At 37.9% G+C, this 22637-nt stretch overlaps 1 protein-coding gene and 1 long non-coding RNA gene across 7 annotated transcripts in view; one reads left to right on the forward strand and one right to left on the reverse strand.

Moving 5' to 3' along the window:
- The window catches only part of LOC127953206 (uncharacterized), a 28208-nt gene extending 6675 nt beyond the window's left edge, over positions 1-21533 (reverse strand). For both annotated transcript variants that reach the window (XR_008153123.1, XR_008153122.1), the window contains exon 1: positions 20305-21533. This is a non-coding gene — a long non-coding RNA (uncharacterized LOC127953206). The remainder of the gene's footprint in view (positions 1-20304) is intronic.
- Positions 695-22637, forward strand: part of LOC127953198 (E3 ubiquitin-protein ligase SMURF1) — a 37895-nt gene continuing 15952 nt past the window's right edge. For 3 of the 5 annotated variants that reach the window (XM_052552166.1, XM_052552167.1, XM_052552170.1), the window contains exons 1-6: positions 731-1019; positions 16464-16502; positions 21548-21656; positions 21839-21972; positions 22135-22200; positions 22539-22614. In XM_052552166.1, the coding sequence (XP_052408126.1) occupies positions 965-1019; positions 16464-16502; positions 21548-21656; positions 21839-21972; positions 22135-22200; positions 22539-22614 (479 nt within the window). In that variant the 5' untranslated portion in view covers positions 731-964. Of the gene's footprint in view, positions 1020-16463; positions 16503-21547; positions 21657-21838; positions 21973-22134; positions 22201-22538; positions 22615-22637 lie in introns of all 5 variants that reach the window. The other 2 variants (XM_052552168.1, XM_052552169.1) reach the window with 2 other exon arrangements.

Here is a 22637-nt window from a genome sequence, read left to right on the forward strand (position 1 = left end):
TACCACACAACAATTATCCAGCCACAATTAATGCAATCGGAATAATGCAAATTTAATGTAAATCATCTACATTCATTATCTGAGCATTTATTACAACCCAAAACAACAACCTTGTCCAAATGTAAAATGTTACAGGAAGCTGCAAAATGACCACACAACATGACTTATAATTTCCACGATTTACTATACATCACTTTAAATCAGATTAAATCAGGTTAAAACCCCCGAAACCCTGGAGCACAAAACCAGTCTTAAGTCACATGGGGATATTTGTAGCAGTGGCCAACAATACATTGTATGGGTCAAAATTATCAATGTTTCTTTTATGCCAAACATCATTGGATATTAGATCATGTTCAATGAAGATATTTTGGAAATTCCTACCATAAAAATAACAAAACTCAAATTTTTGTTTAAAATGCATTGCTTAGGACTTAATTTGGTTAATTAGTATAATTTATTTATATATTTTTTTATTTTTCAAAAAAATGTTTGCACCATAAGATTCCTGGTTATAAATAGTTGTATCTCGGCCAAATATTGTCCGATCCTAACAAACCATACATCAATGGGATGCTTATGTGTTTAGCTTTTAGAAGATGTATAAATCCCCATTTCCAATAAACTGACCATTATGACTGGTTTTGTGTTCCAGGGTCACAAATGCTGGCAGCGGCAGACGGAAGGGCGAGCGCGCGCACGCGCCCAGCCGCGAGGGCGTGCACGTACAGCTGTACTAATGTGATGTCAGAACGCCGTTGAGCTCAAAAAATGTTAGCCTGTGTTGTTAAGTCGGAAAGCTACAGGGGATTTGCCAGACGGAAATAATACCGTTTTACCGCCTAGAAACACATGTACAGCACACATATTTGCGTATCGCGTTTTTATACGTTTTTCTATCCGCTTGCAGCGAGCGTCTTGGGTTTATGCTGAGAGAAAGTTGGTCGGTTATTTTGTGGGAGTGATGTCGAATCCTGGGACTCGAAGGAACGGGTCAAGCATCAAAGTCCGACTGACAGGTAACGTTAAAACACACGAGCTTCTCCGTCGTTTTAATTGTATCGTTGCTGGGTTAATTATCATGTTATACTTCTAGTTTGACTATCGGCGCTGTGTTTTGTCGCTTATGTGTGTATGGAAGGCTTAGCGACTACCCTGCTAGCTTGCAGGAGCCTGGCTCTTAATGCTAAAAGAATGCTAACGCGACAAGCAGTCTTTCATTTCACCATCATCTCTATAAACAGCACAATAGTCCGTGGACTTGCTTTATTTCCACTTATGTGAACGCTATCGGCCGAAAGCAGCTCCCCCTGCAAGGGTTGTGAGGTTGTTAGGTAGTCATAAATCAGCTGAGGATTAACCGGATGAAGCGGAGGCAGCTGTTTTCTCGCTTCCTCATCTGGATGGCTGTGTCTCTGTTAGATATTAATAAGACTGCCGACATGTGTGGCCGAATATTCATTAGTGTTTTGTGTTGTCTATTTATTATATTTGCTCACTTAGGCAAGTTTAGAAAGGGTTACAGTGCTTGGCTTTTCAATGCTAATATAGGCTACTCTTTCACAATCCACGGTTGGGGTTTTCATGGGCAGGATATTTTTTCCCTTCTCTTTTGAAATCGCTTCTTTCTTGGAAGTGAACAGGATATGATTGATGCTTACTGATCTCATTGATATCATCACAGAGATCGTGGATGATTGCTCTCGACTTTAAACCAAATCTACTGTTGACATATAATACTGTTTATGGAATAGAAATTTTATAGCCAAGGTCCCATTAGTTAATGCATTAATTAACATTACCTTGCATGGAGCGATACATTTGTTACAGTAATTATTCATGTTTGTTAATGTTTGTCAGTAAAAACAATGTTAGCTCAGTCCCATTAAATAATATTAACAGCAGTTTTGATTTATAATAACGAATTAGTAAAGGTTGAAATTACTGTTACCTAAGAATAATAAATGCATTAAAAGTATTTGTTAACACTTTAGAATAATGGTCCATTAGTTGATGTTAGTTAATGCATTAATTAACATGAACAAACAATTAAGAAAACATTTATTACTGTATTTATCCATCTTTGTTAATGAGAATACCGTTATTCATTGTTAGTTCATGCTAATTCAGAGTGCATTTACAAATGTTAACAAGCACAACTTGATTTGAATAATGCATTAGTAAATGTTGAAATAAACATAAACTAAGATTAATAAATGCTGTAGAAGGATTGTTCTTTTTTAGATCATGTTAATTAAAGTAGTTAACTAACATTAACTGATGAACCATTCATATGTCGTATTTTACTTGGTAAGTTAAATGGGGACTCTTGTTCATGTTAGTGAATACGGTTAGTATTGTAGTGTTACCGCTTTTCCTCGCTTTCCTGTTAACAGCTGATGTATGCTACTAGAACAAGTGGACTACATGGGCATTTTGTCATTCTAATGTGAGAAAGTTTGATGTTTAGTTGGACGTAATAGGTCTCCCGTGGCTCCATTTTTGTCTGGCAGAACTATGTTGATGTCAAACTCAACACTACTATCCACTGCTTTGATGAATGCAGTGAAGACACCATATAAAGACATTTTGTTCCTACACAAACAAGGGAGCTCTGAATGAGCTGGTCTTTATTTTGCACAGATGTGTTTGTGTCTCACAACATCTCCTCTGTGGCCACTTGAGTTTGTTTGTGGAAGAGATGTCCACAGCAGAGGTGGATAGCGTTGTTGGGCCACAGACAAACCCAGCGCCTCCAGCTGTGCTGCTTTCCCCCCTGGGCCCATGAAAGGAATTCTAATTGGACGAGGAATGTCTGTCTCATGAAACAATGAGTGTTGAATATCTTCAATGGCTGCTTCACTGTTTCGTCTCGCAGGGCATTTAAGTCCAGAGGATTTGGGTTACCAAAGCTTGCAAGATTTTTTTATCTGTATGATTTTCATCAGTAGATGGAGCAGTGCTGGGGTTTGTTGAGAGGATATTATTTTTCAGTGTTATTTTCAGCTTCTTGTTTGCCGGTATGTTTGGCAACCACTGCATTGAGTCTTATTAACAGCTACCTAAACATATTAGCGGGTTTGGGAATCATAAGGATTTTTAATGATTTTGCTTCTGATTCTTCTCTTTATTCTTGTTGTTTTAATGTTTCCTGTAAAGCCCTTTGGTCTACAGTAGTTGTTTTAAATGTGCTCTAGAAATAAAGTTTTTGTATTGTAAGTTTGTATATGATTTTTTGTACTTGAACGAATTCTTTGGATAGTTCCTTTACTCTCATGTTGTTTAAACCCTTTATTTCTTCTGTGGAACATAAAAGAAGATATCTTGAGAAAACTCAATGGACTCCAATGTTGTTTGGTTCCCAACTTTTTAAAAATATCTTTATTTGTGTATAGTCATAGAGGTGTGAAACAACATTACTTGTCGTCATTTACTTACCCTCATTTCTGGGCAGGTGATCATTTAAATTATGGTTTTAAATGTTTTTTTTTTTTTTTATAAATTTTTGGAAAAATAAAATGCAGTTCTTATTGTACTCAATGCCTTCAGTAGTGTGGTGCTAAATGAGATGATTTCTGATTTCACCAGAACAGATTGATGAAAACACATTTTTAATGACTTTTTTTTTTTTTTTTTTTACAGTCTCTTTACTAGCATAGGTGCAGTCATTCAAAATAGGCTTTAGACAAAAAATAATAATAATAATTTGGTAACATATTAACACAAATTTCATGTGTTTTAACTTCATAACGGCATATGCACAACCAGTCATCACAAGCCTTTAGTGTAACATAATAACAATGACTGTTATTGGTTCATAAGGTTCAATACATTCAGTTCAACACAGGGCATGAGTCAGATCATTTCAGTATCAGCAGAAAAACCGGTTCTTGTACCCAACCTCATGCGTCAGCATGATCTTTTGGCAATAATGATCAAATTGTTTGTAGTCAACTTACATCACCTTTTTTTGGCACACAGATTCCTGGTAGATTTCGCTGTGTTACGGTTTTATGCCATCAGACAAGTGTTGATAATCAACACCTTCACACTATAGTGTCTAGGAAGCTTTGACGGCAGTATGCTTTTTGTGACCTTAACAGCGAGGGGTTGTAGACAAAAAGTTATTTTGCTTGAGGATCACATTAGACTGAGCAGATCAAGGCAAGATTGAATGTTTGTTTATATATTTTTTCTGAATTCCTCCTCACTGAAACAAGTACATTAAGACATTTGGGGGTACAGTGTTATGTTTAATGGCCTGAAATATTCTCCCGAATTCATTTAGCAGGATGTTGAAGTTTTTGATGTTTCATTTCTTTTTAGTTGTGTGTTTGTATTTGTATCTGTTAATGGTGTCTCTAGCAGTGCTTTTCCCTGCCTTGTTCATGCTTCTTTCCGTCTTTTAGTATGTCCGTTTAACTTTGGGTTTGTTTTTCACTCAACAGGAAGTAGGATGTGGCTTCTGCGATCATTTCTTTCCATTATTGAGCGATATTGTGGGGGTTTTGTGCACAGTACTAATAGAGTTTATTCTGTGGTGCTTCGTGTTTAGTAGTTGATATGAAGAACCAAATTTAATTATCTATTTCTGCTTTTGACACGATAATTATTAGACTGCAACAACAAAAACATGCCTACTAAAACATGTGTTTTCAATTTCGAAAAGATTTCGAACTGTCTGAATATTTCTAAATTGATCACCTCCAACTAAATTGTTGAACCTGACTTTAGATTATTGAGATGAATGAGATTTGTGACCTGATTATACCCTTCAGTAATTTCATTAGGGGGAAGTATTCTGTAAATATTTGTCATCATTGGAGCTTGCACCTCCTGGGTTTTTTTTTTTTTTTTTTTAAGTCTGCTCAGGAGTTATTGCCCTCATCATGGTTACAGAGTAATGAGGGAGAAATGCGAGTTTATTTTATTTTCTCATTGTTGTTTCCTCATTACTTGGAAAGGTCTGTGCTGATAATGCCCTGAGAAAGAACTTGATTTTGCATGTTTTCAACTCTGTTTCACCCTGAAGGTATTTTTTTGTGGATTAGTTGGGCTGTTTGGTTTTTATTGTTGTGTTAATGAATAAGGCAGTCTGGATGCAACCGTATAAGAATGCAAAGCATTACCAAGTCCTTCATTTGTATTCTACTTCTATTATAAGTTCTTTTTTTCACTGTTGCTGTTACATTTAAACACGCTCCCACACATGGGGATAATAAACTTTAAGGCCATGAGCATTCAGGCTTCAAAATGTTTGCTTGTTACTGTGAAACAGCTGTGTTTAACTTGTGGTGTTATTGAGACTTCGTTGTATACATCCAAAAACTGTAAAGCTACTAGGTGATTTGGCAAAGCTGTTTTTGAAAGTTTCTGTAGACCTAAATGATGTGTTGATGCTTTCACTATTAGCATTTCTTTAACTAGATTCCAGGTGTGCTATTATTCAGTCCAAACAAAATACACAGTGGTGATTGAATAATTACTCATTATCAAATGCTTGCTATTTGTAGGTCTTGTTTTAAACCCGATTATACAGTGCATTTAATTTGATCAGGACAAATGTTTATTTCTTGCTAAGGAATTGTCATTGTGCTTGATGATTGCATGATGTTGCATTTTATGATATTATTAGCTGTATAACGCTAGCCCAGGATGACCACTTGCATTATCATGTTTTGGTAGCATATTTGCTTTGTTCTCAAAATATTAGTGGTCTAACAGTTCAGAATTCCAGTGACTTGTTTTGCATACTAGTTTGATGCTCATTGTTTTTGTATTCTGACTTGGCACTTCTCAAGTAGCATTGCAACAGTAAGGAAATTGGAGACGTCCTCAAATAATTGTTTACACTCTTCAGCATTTTGTTTAGGCTACATAATGCAAATCTGTTAAAAAATGTAAATATTTGCAAGAAGAATGTGTATTTTCAGTAATCCTGTTATGCACCGCAGTGCAAATGTGCACTTAACAGTGGGTGCCAAACAGTGTGCATTACTGAAACCACCAATGTTTGTGGCAGATCAGATTTTGTGTGTGTGTATTGGGCTGCTTTTATGTGGTTCTAAATGATAGCTATCTGAACGTATAAATTCATGAGATTATTTCACAATTTTTGTTCATTAATATCCACCATAACAGCTTTTATTTAATATCTGTAGCTCCAGAACTATGTTTGGACAAGATGTCAAAAATGGCATATGTGCATTACGCCCTGCAGTGCAAATGCAGCCATGTTTGCCTGTTATATTTATATGGCATGATGTGCAGACATTAGAGTAGATGCTATAAATGATTTATTGAACATCCCATGTCCCCTTGCACACTCAACCTCTCCATAATCGTTTGCAGCACCTAATTGAAGCCTGGATTATGCTCTATGTACTAGGCTTTTGCTTGACATGGCCAGCTATTGTGGCATGCATCAGGTGCAAGAAGCTGCTTGAAAAGAGGCTTACTGCCTGCCTGTGTATGTGAGCCTGTACAACAAGCAGAGGGCTGGACACTGGGAAATCCTGCTTATTCATTGAGCACTAGCAGCACTCTGCTGTTATCATTTGTTTCACGTGCTGCCTGCTTGTCTGTTTCCTCTCTTTCCTTATCTTTTTTTCCGCCTTGTCCTCTTGCACATGATCATTTCATGTTCATGAATGTGTAGGTATGTGAAGCATGTAGCTTCTCAGACATTCCTGTGCCTGATATTAATGTGAACTCCAGCTGTGGGTTTGTTCGGACCATCTGCAGCACTGTAAACTAGGGTTGTACCGATAGACGATAGTATCGTGTATCGACGATAGTCAGAGATATCGACATAAGCAGGTTTCTCTGTCAATAATCAAGACGATATTAGGCTCATTCTCCTATTAATGTATTAGGCATGTCTGTGCCTTTTACACACACAGAGAGAGAGAGACACGTAGAACATGCAGACTTCATATTTAAATAGTATTTTTACGGCTTAATATTTACAGATACTAGTCAATTTAGCGATTTGAATTAAGTGTAATGACCTACTTTTGATTAATTCAAAATTTGACAAACTCTTTGACATTCCATGTTATTAAGTAAATTCTATTTTTATGACTGGATTCTGTAATTCCATTGCGGAAAACATTGGGCCCTACTATAGCATTTGTTTTGTTTTGTGTTAAACCTTTAGTCTTAATTTGAATCACTTTTGTACTCAAGGTTTTTCTTATGTATTTGTGATGTTCATGCACTTGAAGTCACACCATTTAACCTTGTGTGTTATGATAGACTCATCCCTTATATAAGACACTGCACCTTGATCAGAAGTGTCATAGGTGAGAGTAATTAGTATAAGACTTTGTACTGTGGTCAGTCAGTGTCAATGGCAACCAAATAGTTTATTTATTTGTATTTAATTTTTTATTGCTGGGTTAATTGTTAACTGAAGTAGTGACTTCAGTATTTCAGAACGTAGGAAATTAAGTTTATACGTGGCTCACCACTTTCCAGACAAGTGGGAGGTCATGTGCAAAACCAAATTTTTATCATGGACTAGTCAGTGAGTTACCTAAATGACCAGTTGATTTACGTTGATAGCCACGAGACCCTGATAAGATGTTTCTCAGAGACCTTTAATTCTAAATTCAATTTAAATCCCTGCCTCTAAAAAAAAACATAAGAAGAAGAAGAAATAAAGTCATTCATCCTCACAAACGTATCCTGTCCCCTTCCTAGACCTGTTTTAACTCAAAAGGTTAAATTTAATTAAATTTAAGTTCAGTCTTGCTAGGAAGCATTAAATTGTTCAAATGTGACAGTAAAGAAGTAGAAAAGAACTCTAATTCGAATAAATCTGTTCTCCTGAATTTGTTTATTCATCAATATGAATATGTCCTTTGTGTTCATGTGTGTGAGACTGCATTGTGGTCAGCTGCAGACAGTGCTGTGTTGTACAGTGGCGTAAGTCTGTGGGGCCTCCAGACAGGATGAAGAGCTCATATGGTGATTTTTAGCCTCCCTCAGCAGCCTGGCCGCCTCCCACGTGCCTCGTCTGGATTTAGGTTACTGCACAGCACCCAGGGGTCACTCAGCCACCTCCGCCAGGTCTCTGCCGGGCACACATACTGCTCCAGGACGCATTCTTTCAGCTGTTGTAAACAAGAACCGCTAAACGCAGGGATTGTTTTTCATCCTTTCAGACTTTAAGATGGTACTTTTCAGGATAAAGTTTCTAGTTTCTCTGCAATCCTCTCGGCTGTTGTCTCTGTGCAGGGCAGATGCTCATCGGAGTCACTATAAGTATCGCTCATATCTCTACAGGGATGACAATTGACCAGAGGCCATTCTCTAAAATGACTGACATAAATAGCCTGTTTCTTTACAAGCTTGTTTTCCTGCTTGTCCTCTCTGTGTGAATTGAGTGCCCTCTGGAACCATTTAGCTTTCTCAAAGTGCAGACCAGACCCATTTTTAAGTTTGTTTGATGGCACAATAATCGTCATTGCATTTTGTATCGGAGTACTTCTGATGGAGTCAGACAAACTGTCAAGAGCAAAGACGGGCAGACATCTGTCTGCATTGTCACCATAAGGTTGCAGTCTCTCTGGTGTCGGCTCAGAGATGTGATTAATGCACCACACATCAGATTCAGGATGTCGTCCTCCACCAGTCACTGCCGACTGAATGCATTCCTCTCATTCCTATGTATTGTGCTTTTAACCACTCGTTCCCCCAAGGTATTGCTCAGGTTTCCCTTCCTTTTCACGCCTGGTGACTCAGTGACGGGGATGTCTGCCCACCTGTCCCCTTCAACGTGCTTCCTCCTAGGGGAGCTTGGCGGATCCACCGAGGAAGTCGGAGCGACTGACCTACTGTATATTTGCTTGAGGAAATGTCTTGTCTATTCATGCACATGAGGAGGTTTAGAATTCCAGTTTAAACTTTTGGCTGACAACTCATTTGTTCGAGCTTGGATGGGGATATATTTTTAAAGGCCTCTGGCATTCTGATCGACCTTACAGAATGGCTTCCCACAGTTTAATCTTTTAGGATTTGGCCATGGAAAGGCGGAGAAAGAGAAACAAAGAGCCAGGAAGGAGGGTGGAGGATAACTAAAAGCTCATGGATATTTCATTTGCGCTGGGGGCCCGACGTCTTGTGTTTCAGCTTTGCGTATTGTGGGGCTTTACATGAGTGTGTGCAATACGGCCTTACTTCTATCCCTCCAGCCCTCACAACGCTGTAACTCAAACCTAAGCTGTGAATGGGAGGAGTGATGTGTGTCATCTCTGAATCTGGCAGGAAATGAGTCGAGTAGGCCACATTCTTCAACCCCAAATCAGTCTAGTTCATCACTCAATTAGAGTGATGGCTTGTGTATGCAAAGTCTGAATTGACTGTACAAGGGCTGAGAAATTAAACATAATAAAATCATAATTGCAAAATGGCTTAATTTGTTTTTTTACATTTTTTTGCCCATATCACCCAGCCCTACTAGAATTACTACTGTAAAATACAATTATGATTGCTGTTCCATTAAATACTCTATTTTAGTAATGGCCGATATATCGCATGCGATGGTCACGCATATTTCGTCAGTAAAGCCAGTTCCCTGAATAGTGGTAAATCACCTGCTTCCAAATGGAGCAGCATTTAATAGACAGAGCCTTAGATCACTGACAAACTACGCAATATCGTGTGCACCCCCCCCACCCCCCCAATGCTTTAACCTCAGCAAACTACTTGCCTTGCAAACAGCTGCAAAACCCGCCAGAGACTCATTCCCATCTACTGAGTAATGTTTCTTTGGTTACACACGTGTTCTTTTGCTAATTAACTATGTGAACGGTCTTGTGGCTTGTGAACCAGCTCTCAGCCGTTACGTCAGGTAAAGCAGTACTTTTTTTAATTAAAGTCAAGGAATCAGTGGGTGGGATACTAAGAATAGAGCCTCTTTGGTCTCCCTTGCACCAAACCCTCATCAGTCACTACACCAGCTGTCCTAATGCAAGATATTAAAGAAACACTACGCTGACTAGCAGAGACTATACTGTCTGGTTTTAAGTCGTGATTCTCAGTTAGTTTAGCTTGAGGGTTTTAAATTGGCAACTGAGTACCAGATTTGTTTATCATGCACAGTTGAATTTCGATGGTTTCATGCTCTTGCTATGCAATAATTGATTTCATAAACTTGCCAGTCAGCTGAAACCACATTCTTTTAGCAAGCAACTGTTTTTATTATATTATGGAGTTTCTTTTTCCTTGTGTGGTTGTGTTTATGGTTTTTGAGGATGCATGACACACAGCCTAATTTGTATGCCTAGTTTATTTCTACCATCTTACAGATTTTTGTCAAAAATGTGTTTGATTTGGGCACAGTCTCAGCAAAGAAAAAAAAAAGTTAGGATGCTGTGGTAATGTGTTTGCAGGAATCTCCCACGTTATAATTGCACAGCTTGCAGAAATCAATAAAATTATGCGCAGTTCCGCACTGAAATTCAGGGCCTATTAATACTTTTTTCTTTGCATTTCTAGGAATTCATAAATTTTTCCAACATTCTGATTTAGCAGGTCGTCGAAATAAGCTTGCAGTCAGATTGGCTTCTGTGGGGTGTTGAATTGTGGGAAAGTCCAGCAAACCACATCCACGAGAGAGACTAATCAAACCTGCTGATTCACTCTCTTTCACTGGCATGTTGGGTCTATATCATAGGGTTGGCAGTGTCATCCACTATCCAATTATGGTATTATGATGAGTTGAGATTTATCACAGTGTATCAGATAATACCTTCTGCAGATGCAAAACCAAATAAAACTAGAGTAAAATCAGTTGTACTTATGAATACTGTGCTGGCTTACAGGAGTTTACAGCCACCAACAAACAGTTCTGATTCGCAGCTTGTAGAGTTAATGTTTTTGAGCTGCTAATCCTCTGTAATGAAATGGTTAAGATGATGGATGATCTCCCATGTCTGATAACACCATACCAGACTGTTTGGCCTCCTATCAAAGGGCTAAATGAAAGTGCACGGGCAATGCTGTTTGTACAGCACCGGGCAGATCTCCACGAATCCGCACTGGGCAAATAACTCCCGCTGAACTCGCTGCTTTTTTATGTGTTCAGCAGGGTTGTTTGTCAATTTGTGCAGCTGGGCGGCAGGAACTCTGAAGTGTTGTGCGTGTTTGTTCTGCCCATCACCCACTTTGATTAGGCAATGGTTAATGCAACAGGAAAAACCCTCTTTAAAAGCCCTAAACCGATGTGTACTGCTCTTGCACTTCATTTAGAGGAGCTTGGCCACATTTGAGAAGGGCACTCATGTGTTTTCCTGTTAGTACTTGTCTTGTGATCTGTCGTACAGCTTCATTTCAAGTTTTTTGGCACCAAGTTTTATCTGGTTTTCTTCCGTTTTAAAATCATTGCTCTGTTGACTAAACTTATAGATCCATCATGTAAAGGAATATCTATCAAACTGAATCAGAGAGAAATGTATGAAACTTTGTGTTTTTAAAGCAAGCAGCAGAGATGGTCCTCACTGCAGAATAAAGATGAACAAAAAGAATGAAAAAAATGTAGCGAGCTGGGAACAAATGTGCCAGGACACATTACCTGTTTATTTTGCGAACTCACAGTGTGAAATGAGTTTAAGATTATTTATTTTTTATATGAAAAATTCATATTTTTGTTCAGCAAGGATGCATTACATATGGCTATGTTTACATGCACAATTTTTGGTTCAATCAGACTGAATTCATTCCGATTCATGAATCTGAATGTAGTGTTTACATGAATGCTTAATAAAGTGATCGGGTTGATGTGGATGGTTATGTTACAAACTTCAAATCGGAATTGATTTTTTTTTTTTTTTTTTTTTTTTTTTTTTTTTTTTTTACATCTGCACACTGCACAAATATAGAGTTCCACACTGTTTACACATAATAACCACTCTTCTACACCGTTTCTTTATTTGTCTTTATCAGCAGAATGACCATTTAAGGATAAATATACATATAAACCACTGTGTCGTGATGCTTATGTTTATCACACAGTAAAAATGCCTCTCCCAGTTTGCCTGTGGATGAGAATCCAAAGCAAGGACTGCTGGGAAGTTGTCCTGCTCCACTTCACAGCTGTGTGCTAAAAGAAGGAGAGTTTTATAATGACAGGACACGCATTCATACAACACTTTATTCAAAAGGAAGATTATTACTCTATTCCAGCGTCATTGCACATGCGCAGTCCTTACAGTTTCAGGGTTCAGTCCGATCGAGTGTTTACATGCACTCTCAATTGTATTAGAAAAGGAATAAACCACTCCCTTCAATCAGATCAAAATTTCATTCCAATCGAGCACAATCTGACTGATTACAAATGGATTATTTGGTTGCATGATTTCTCTTTCAAATAAAAGCGGTTCTTTCGAACTTTATCCTGATTTTAGGCAACACAACTGTTTTCAACATTGATAACAAGAAATATTTATTGAGCAGCAAATCAGCATATTAATGGTTACATTTTGACATTTTTGCACTCAGGAATTAACAGTATCCATCTGCTTTTCTGAGCCAATAAAATCCTCTCATGTGAGCTAATTGGTTTATATGGAGGGGATGTTACAGCCCTGACTGCCTGTGATGAAAGTTGTGTCTGACAGCAAAGTTTCTGCCTCCATTCCTCCTTTGTTTCCGTGGATACAGATGTGGAAAGCTCCTTAGGGAAGCTAGGGTGGTAAAGCTTCCAAATATCTGCCGCATGTATATTTGATTGCTCTGTGACTGCTGTAGTTACACCTCTGTCACTTCTGAGGCATCTGCCTCTGCTCCGTCATACCTGCAGATTTTGATCTGTGCCTCTTATGCATGGCGGCTCCTCCACTTGGGTTATTGGTTACCAGAGTAACCAGTTATTGGGAGGTGATGGACCGCCTGGAGGATAAAAGACAGGATGACTACGGACTACGGAGCCAGCCACCCCACTCTTCTTGTGAATGCTGAGATGAATTTCACAGCTAATGAGGCAGTGCCCTCCCCAAGTCATGGAGCTGTGTGTGGATGCTAACAGAGGTATGCCGTTTGGCTCTTCTGTCCACAGCCATGGATTTCCAGCTCTCTGACCTTTTGAAGATCCTGTCCTCTTGGCTCATTATTAGGGCATAAACTATAACGTGCACTAGGGCAACATGAAACCTCAGCATAGACCAATTAGTGGCTGAGCTTGCATGATTCCTGCTTTATAGAAACTGGCTGTCTTTTCTCAACTTCAGTCGGTTTCTTCACTGTACTGTCAGGTGGATTTTAATAAATAAATAGCCTTCTGCAGGGATACTGAGAATACATAAATGAAAGAAAAGTGTACGAGTGCTTTTTGCTGTCTTTGCCACTTTTGTCTAGGATCCTGATTTTAACAGCAGAAACACTAGCTTGTTTTTCTTTGATGTGCACACTAGGATTGAGGGAAGATGCTTCTGTTGTCATCAACTGGAACAAGTCAAAAAGATCTTTTAATGTTATTTTCAGTAGTACTTAATGAGATTGTTCAATTATTATGTGATTTATTATTTACATTATTACTGTATAACATAGGGCTGGGCGAATCATTGAAAAAGTAATCGAAGCTGAAATTTCCTCTGTTAAAATCATGTTAATACATTTCCCAGGGATGCCAGGTCCATGAAACACAACAAGCCCGATTGCTGTTCAAAACTAGCCCAATAGTGTTTTTTCCCCGGAGCTTTCCCCTCCATCAAAATTGCAGTATGTGTGATTTCTTTAATTAAAAAATTGACTAAATACACAGCAGCTGCCTAAATTGGCAATTCTGACTTTAAAAACGTAAAAAAAAAAAAAAAAAAAAAAACATAATACCGTGTTGGTGCTAGTAGCCTCGTGGTTATTGTGTCGACATACTGCACTCACAGCAACCTAATTTAGATTCCCATCTCTAGGTCCTTTTTGACAATCCCACTCTCTCTCTCTCCTCCCAGTTTCTAGATGTTGTGTATCTCTGCTGTCCTATCTATTAAAATGCATAAAAGCCCATTAAAATACCTTTTTAAAAATAAAACAAAAAAAGCATACAACCACATGTGTAGCCACGTGACTCTGTCCAGTCAGTGACATGGAAGCAACCTAGAACTCTAACACAGTCATCAAAGCAACCGGATGTGCTTTTTAGAATTTTTTTTTGTGCAAATATAAATTTTACACTAAAACTGAGATGTCACTTTTATCATAAGAAACGTTAATTTCAAGACGTGTGGTTTGATTTCAGTTGTTCAAAATAATAAGTAAATAACCATAAATAGTTATTAGGGTTGGGCCTATAGATGATGCCATCGTCCATTGCCGATTGTTGTTAGACATCATGATGTTGCGCTGGCATTGTGAAACCCCCCCCCCCCCCCCCCCCCCTTTGAGTGCACGATTTTTAGTTCCACTATCACTTTTGAGATTCGTGACCACTCATACTCTATTTATACTATATAGCTGGCAGTACTTACAGCAGGGATAGGCAACTTCGGTCCTGGAGGGCCACTGTCCTGCAGAGTTTAGCTCCTACCCTAATTAAACACACCTGAACAAGACAATCAGTGTTTTCGGGATTACTAGAAGGTAACTCCAGGACTGGAGTTGCCTATAGTCTGTCTACACCGGATGCGACAAAGCGACCGTTGAAAATCATTTGAAATTTTGGTCAGCATGTCATAAATATAACACAGCCGCAGTTTATTGTCAGGGATTTGTGTTGTCATGCCACATCCAGTGTAGACATAATCACTGATTTTACTTAATTCTATTGTCTGATCTATATATACTGAGTCTCTTATTATAGATGAGTGGTTCTATAGTATTTTGTTGTGTCGCACTGCTCGCATCCGGTGTAGACACGGTGTTAGGTTGTTTTCCCTTATAAGGATTCATGCTTTACACATTACCCAACCCTAATGTGTAAGTTATTTAGAAATCCTTCAATTTTAAAATCACAAAAATAAGAAATGCACTCTTCCATTAGAAAACAAAACCCCACCTTTAATAGTTGAGCGTATTTACAGTACAACCCCTGTCAGTGAACTCTGAGGGCAAATATATAAATAAATGAATTAATGATTCATTAATTGTTATTGAGGTAAAATGTTCAATTAATCAAGAATTAATTTAGTTTTTCCAGCCCTAGTATAACGTTCCTCCACCAGAACTTAAAAGGAGATGTTATTAAGAATATTTCAGTTGCATCATCCTTATAAAAAAAGTTATTGGGGTCCAAAACAACATTGAACTCCACTGACTTTTATTGTGTTACCATGGGAATTTTTCAAAATACGTTTTTTTGTATTGCCCATAAAAATGTTCTGTATATTTGGAATCATGAAATGGACAGACTGACCTTTTAACATTTCCCCAGTGTAATAATTACCACAACCATACTGAAAAAGGTCATTTGAGCGATTGGACGTAAAAGATTTTTCTGCATCATTCCTCGGCTATCAGATTAATGTTTTTGGGTAACCATGTAAATTGGTGAAAAGGACATATTGCAACCATTTTAAAGTTTATTTGTATGTTCATAAATTGGATGGTTGCCAGGCAAGTTGTTTACAATGTCATTTGTTGTTCGGCATTCATTTGCACTGTGCCTGTTCTGACAGGAGCACACATTAATTAGTCCTGTGACCTCATGGGAGAAATGAAAAACTCTTTAGAGGTAGGACACAGCCTTCCTCTATTTGTCCAGCAATACTCACTCAAAACAGACAATTCCGAATCCACCATTGTCAAGCTGCACTGCATATGATGCCCACTGTTTCCTGTAGTGCTGTGACTGCAGTGCACTATAGGCTTGTGCGTTTTGCACTATAGTGTATATTTCTCTTGTTCAAAATGATGCAGGTCACTGATTTGCTATTGCCTTGTCCTCGGTGTATTTTTGAGAAGATGAATATTGCTGACCACACCTGCTCCGTTTCACACCACAGCATGCCAAACATGAGCTGACAGCAACCGTATTCACAAATGCTGCTTCTCTTAAGTGCACCAAATCCCATTGAAAAGCGTGAAATCACATTACAGCCTAACACAGAATGACCTTTGATAATTTCACATTGGGTGAAGGCTAGCCAAGAAAAAAAAATCCCTCTCAGGCAGATGGCTTAAGCTTTACATATCCAGGGAAAAGCTGTGGATTTGGGGTGCTGACTAACAGTGTTGAGAGGAAGTCTGTCTGATTTATTCTGTGCAGGCTGTGCTTGGACGGCACCAGTGGCCCCTTTTAGGGGACTAGAGGAAAGAGATCCTGATCGTGTCAGTTAGTCAGTGGAATGAGGCCCAGCTCTGTCTTTAAAGCCATCTCTGCAGATAAATGCTGCTTTCAGTCATGCTCACATCAGCAGCAAAGCTTTTAAATGCATCAGAGTTTGAGGTTTTTTTTTTTTCTATGTTCGTAAGTGGCGCATCTGTTGATTTATTGAATGATTTTTTTTTCTTTCTTTCTCTTTCAGTATTATGTGCCAAGAATCTGGCAAAGAAAGACTTCTTTCGTAAGTATACCTCATTTCACCTCCTTTTTCACAATCCTTTGGTGTACCTTAAACTTCACCACAAAATGTACATTTTTCTCTTTATTGGTCCACGTCCCTCCAAACAAAAATGATACAAAAAAGGAAATTTTTTGAATAATGTGCTTGTTGCTCTTTTCCACGTAATTACAATAAACTGGGCATTCAAGCTTCAAAAACGGACCTTAAATGTTTGAAAGCAGTAGTCCATGTCAATTGTGCACTATTTTCAAAGTCTTCTGAAATCAGACTGATAACTCTGTCAAAGTAAAAGACTAAAGTAGAAGTCATTATTTCATGATACAGCACTGTGCTAACTGCTTTAAAATGATTTAGACTATTTTTGCAGTTTTTAATTGGATCAAGAATTATATTGAAAAGAACAATTGAGTTCACAGATTGGACGTCACTACTTCTCTCTTGAACTTTCATAAATGCACCAAGGTGAGTTTGGGTGAGACAGAGCTATCAAATGATTTCGGAGCCATGAAATTTAGCGCATGCGTTTTAAGAAACATTTGAGTGATACTTTGGGTTTCTTTTATTTTGGAGTTTGACAACATTCCTCATTCAGTTAAAATGTAAATTTACATTTACGTTGAAAAGAGTTGCAAGGGTATTCTTCAAGTTCACCTTTTGTGTTTCACATAAAGTTAAAAGCGTTTGAATTATCGCTTTTGGGAAAACTGTTAATCGACTTCAAATCCCCCTCAGAAATGGCTGTATGAACGAACCATTTGTGATTCTGGATCATTAGTGCCTCTCTCCTCTGAGTTGTTCAGCCGCCCACTGGCTGCTTTTATCACTGGGGGAATACACATCCTCATTCAGTGGCTCCTCATCAGATTCCACCCACTACAGCATTGAGCACACTTCACTGTTCTGCAGTCTAGGCTCTCCATCCCAGCTGCTCTGACTGACAGCCTTGTTTGCCCCACTGGCCTCATCAGTGTGTGTCCCACATATTATTCAAATGCCTGGTGTGCGTCATTCATAGATCTAGTTTCTGTGCCATGTCCATTATGCTTCTCGTATAACAAAAGACCACATGAGAATGTGTGACGAAGACAAGCCAAAACAAGACCAGTTGTCCCTGATAATTATACGTTAAATTATTAGCATTAATGCCTTACAACAGATGCAGCATGTATTTAACAGTAGTCATTTTTCCCACTCACTGAAATGTTTTCAGCGGTATTCGCTCTTTATTGTTTCGAGCCACCAAATGAACGGTCCACAGAGCATGAGACTGTCCTTTCTATAAGTCGCACCTAAGTATAAGTCGCATCAGTCCGAAACTACGTCATGATGAGAAAAAAACACATAAGTCGCACTGGACTATAAGTCGCATTTATTTAGAACCAAGAACCAAGAGAAAACATTACCGTCTACAGCTGCGAGAGGGCGCTCTGTTTTCAGGGGTAGACTACAGGAGCACCGAGGAGAATAGAGCACCCTCTCGCTGCTGGAGACAGTAATGTTTTCTCTCGGTTCATGTCAAATTAATTTTGAGAAGTCACACCTGACTATAAGTCGCAGGACCAGCCAAACTATGAAAAAAGTGTGACTTATAGTCCTGAAAATACGGTATTTAGGCCAAAGTGGGCGAAGATAAAAACTTTTGGCATTATTTTATCGGTGTTATTAAAAAATAAGATCAACGATACACAGCTACACATAATATACAAATAAAACTGTGTTTTATTTTCAGGTACAATAGGTGTATTTAGCAGGAGCATTCTAGAAATTGAATGAACAAATATAAACATAAAACACTATATAGACTCCTGTTAAAGCAACTGTTAAAAAAAAAAAGTTTTTAGTCAACAGTAGGTAGTTATTTTTTTTCTCTTTTGTGTTTTGTTGTATTATTAACATTTAAAGAGGTAGATTACCCAAAAATAAAATTGTCATCTGTCTGTCAATTTGGACATAGTGTTTTATTGTTATTCCATCATTTACTCACTCAAAAGTAGTTTTAAACCTGAAGTTTCTTTCTTCTGACGAACATAAATGCTTTTGAAGAACACTGAAAACCAAACATTTGCTTGGCCCCTTTGGCTTATTTCCTACTATCAAATTCATTGTGGACCAGCAACTGTTTGGTTACCCACATTCTTCAAAATATCTTCTTTTGTGTTCAGCAAAATAAAGAAATTAATAGAGGTTTGGGACAACATGTGAGTGAGTGAATAATGACAGCAATTCAATTTTAGGGTGAACTATCCCTTTAAAGGGTCATGAAACCCCCTGTTTCAGCGCTGGTTAGTTCTCACCACAGTTGAGAAAAAAAAGTGGGTGTGGTGAGGAGCAGAGGTGGAAGAAGGGAAACCGAAAACACAGACAACTTCCAGTTCAGACAGTTTCATTTCACTCCCTTCAAGTTAAAACCATTTGCACTCTGCATCATAAACCATATATATGAATGCACTGTTGCACCTCTGATAACTTTTAAGGCTTATTCTGCGTCGTTTATATAAGCCTTTTGATGGATTGTGTCATGGAGCTGTAAAAACAGTTATACTCACTAAGTGAATGAATCGCTTTTGTGCCTAACTCTTATAACAAAGCAAAAACAAACAATCTCCTTCCATCCATGACCATTTCTCTTGGTTAATGTAAGCGGTCTCACAATGACATTTTTAAACTACAATCATCCAACCTAAATGTTTTGTCACTGTTGTAGCAATTTCAATTAAAGGACTGAGACAAAAGTCTTTTGAATATTTTCCTGCAAGAAAAGTTTGACAGTCATAGTCATCCAAGTTGACTACAAATTGTGACAGAGGAAACACCCAAACTCAACATTTACACCTTCATCAAATGCGGATGCTTTGATCGCATCCAATGATAATGCATTTTCAAAATATATTTCCATTTAAGGTGTCTCACTATGTCCTCCTGGTGAGTTTCTAAGAATTTAATGCAAATCATTTTCTAAGTAGCCAGGGCGTCTAAGAAACTAAAACAACATTTCTGTATCACACACTTGTCTTGCACACATACACAAATAGATTTCCTGTTATGTCTCAGCTCATCAAAAACTCAAGCTTACTGAAGCAACCTGAAGCACTCAGAAATATCTAAAGGACACTCTTTAGTACAGTGAAGCTAATTTAATATTTCAGATAGAAATGCAATCTCCTCCAGTCACCCCAGTGTATTTGTTTTTCAATTTATGATGTTGTTATTATATCAACATACTTAAAAAGAACTTTGATTTCAAACTCTGAATAGAATTAATTTGAACTTAAAAAGACAAGTAAACAGTCAGTAATAAAATAAGAATAGATAAATGACAAGCAATGGCACAAACAAATACAATAACAAACTGAATGATCTATTTAAATGTAAAATAACACTGGTTGCCATCTCTTTAAGACATCATGCACACATCTAACTGTTATACAAGTTTTGTTTCTCATCTTTTTACATTCACTTAATAGCCTATATACTGACAATGTTTAGTATAAATCGACTGTTTATGTGAATACTCATCAAGACGGCATTTTGACAATTTTATATGTATCTGGCCATTTATGCGCAATAATGCACAACACAACTTTTTTTCTGTAGTCACGCTCTCTCAGATGCGGCTCTATGTACGCGCACTTTATGTGTGAGCTCACAGAAAGTGGTTTCTCAGTTTAAATTGTAGACTCAAAAGCATTTGCAAATGATACATTCCTTAATTTGTCCCGAGCGACTTATGTTAAAATATTTGAAGGAATTTCCCACCTTACAAGTGCAGAAACTGAAACAACTGAAATACTGAAACACTTACCAGTTGTATCAAAAAGCTGTCCAAATTTTGGCAACACTGCTCACAGTCTGAAGCGTCTGTCATAGAAAGTCAACACATGCTGTTGTGAATAATTACGCGAAGCGTCTTCTCATAGGATAAGAACGCACAGTATCATGAATAATTTAATAGACAACGACACGTCATCGAATTATGACGTCAACAGGATGTAGATTTTAAACCCAGAAAATGAAAATGGCGCAAAAAAGCTTACAATAATCAAGTTTTCTCCAACAGTTAAAATTATCGGATGCTAAGATTTGTCTTCTATGGCAATGTTAGCCCCTGCTTAAATGTCAGAAAAAATTGTCTGGGGTTTCATGACCCTTTATTGACAGTCGGCTGCATGTTTAATACTGTCCCTTTAAGAGCTGCATGCATCTTATATACAGACATGCATCCATTTTTTTCTTAACAGTTTACTTTTATTTTAGACTTTAATTAGTTCAGTAATCGGGTGCTGTTTGACAGGCTTTTTAGTGCGCACACTTCGGGAGTATGCACTCAGAAAAAGCGCACATCAGAACAACGCGTAAAGATATTAAACTGGCAAGGCTTTAAAGCACATCCAAAAATGTACTTTTGTAATTGCGAGTAAGTGCAGTATCCCACGAGAGTAACTCTACCGCTGAGTTAACACTGATGTGAATGTATGTGGCATTCTACAGTAACGTAATATTGAGACTGAGACGACAGAAATGCAGTTGATTAGAATGTGCTCTGTAGCTCGATATTACGATACTACTTCAAAAGCAGACTGTGGAGACATTTTTATCATCCACAATCAAAAATCATCTTATCGCACACCCATAATGTCTAGTGTTTTAAAATCTGTTCAGAAGTCATATAGTGTATTCCAGCCTTTACAGAACAGTGATATTTATGTGTCACAAATACAGCCAGGATCACTAAATTGACAGAATCAAGGAGGAACACAAATTTAAAATAAAAAAACTAACAAATCCTAGTGTATATAACTAATTTTAAAAAAGTGCATGTAAAATGACTTTCAGAGACTGTGTGTAAGCGATTCTGTAATTTGGCAACTGAAAGTCATGTTGCTCCATGGTCATTCTTTTTGGTCTGGGGATCTGTAAAGCCATCCAAATATTTGCAGTCTATCTACATTTTAGCAGCTGTCATTGTGGAAGCTGCTTAGCTGTCCAGATTGTAACTGTCCTCTGTTGTTTATTTGTCTTCCTGCCACACTGTCGTTCTGCTGCAGGGTTGCCTGATCCTTTCGCCAAAGTGGTGGTGGATGGCTCGGGTCAATGCCACTCTACAGACACGGTCAAAAGCACATTGGACCCCAAGTGGAATCAGCATTACGACCTGTGAGCAAATTCCTCCATAAAGTTACTGACGGATACATTTTCTGTTCTGTTCTCAGTAGTATTCATTATGTTTTAATTATGTGATTTATGTGTAGATGTGTTAATTTAGCTTTAAAATAATGGAAACATTATTAGCTAGTGTTTTTAAAAGGAGGAAGTTGCTAAAGAGAGTCTTTCCGCAGTTATATTGGGAAGACCGATTCCATCACCATTAGCGTATGGAACCACAAGAAGATCCATAAGAAGCAGGGTGCAGGTTTCTTAGGCTGTGTGCGGCTCCTGTCCAACGCCATCAGCAGACTAAAAGACACAGGCTGTGAGTGGGATACTTTTATAGCTTACCGTAATCTCTTCATTGTGCCATATCACAGTCGTTTCATGTCTTCATTAAATTTGTGTAAAGCTGTGTACCTGTAGTCTGTAAAAGTCTGATGGCCTAGTTTAATGACATCTTTTCATTTATCTATCACACCATCAGACCAGCGTTTAGACTTATGCAAGCTGAACCCATCTGACAGTGATGCTGTTCGTGGACAAATCGTTGGTACGTATTAAACACTGCAGTAGAACTTGTACAGAATTTTTCAGATAAATTGGCCCAATATGTATTTAGCCGCTTTGGTGACACTTTTAAAATAAGTATGTATTTGCACTAGATAACAAAAATCTAGTGTTTATTTTAACAAGTGGAGTTTTTTTCATTCAGAACAGTTAAGACGCAATTTGGCTCATTAAAGTGAAGTTAGTTCTGAGAAAAGCATTATTTGTTTGTTTTCTTTTGTAATTTTCTCTAAATTCAAATGTCTACTATCAAACTAATGAATGCTGAATCATTCTTTGAACTAAATGACTTTTCTTTAACCATATTCTTTATTTTTGTAGTGAGTCTGCAGACCAGAGACAGAATTGGCAGTGGAGGGCCTGTGGTCGACTGTAGAGGACTGGTAGAGAATGAAGGGTGAGTCAATTTTTTGTCTCCGA

Source organism: Carassius gibelio, chromosome B3 (genome assembly GCF_023724105.1).
Source record: "Carassius gibelio isolate Cgi1373 ecotype wild population from Czech Republic chromosome B3, carGib1.2-hapl.c, whole genome shotgun sequence".
In the NCBI taxonomy this organism is placed as follows: domain Eukaryota; kingdom Metazoa; phylum Chordata; class Actinopteri; order Cypriniformes; family Cyprinidae; genus Carassius; species Carassius gibelio.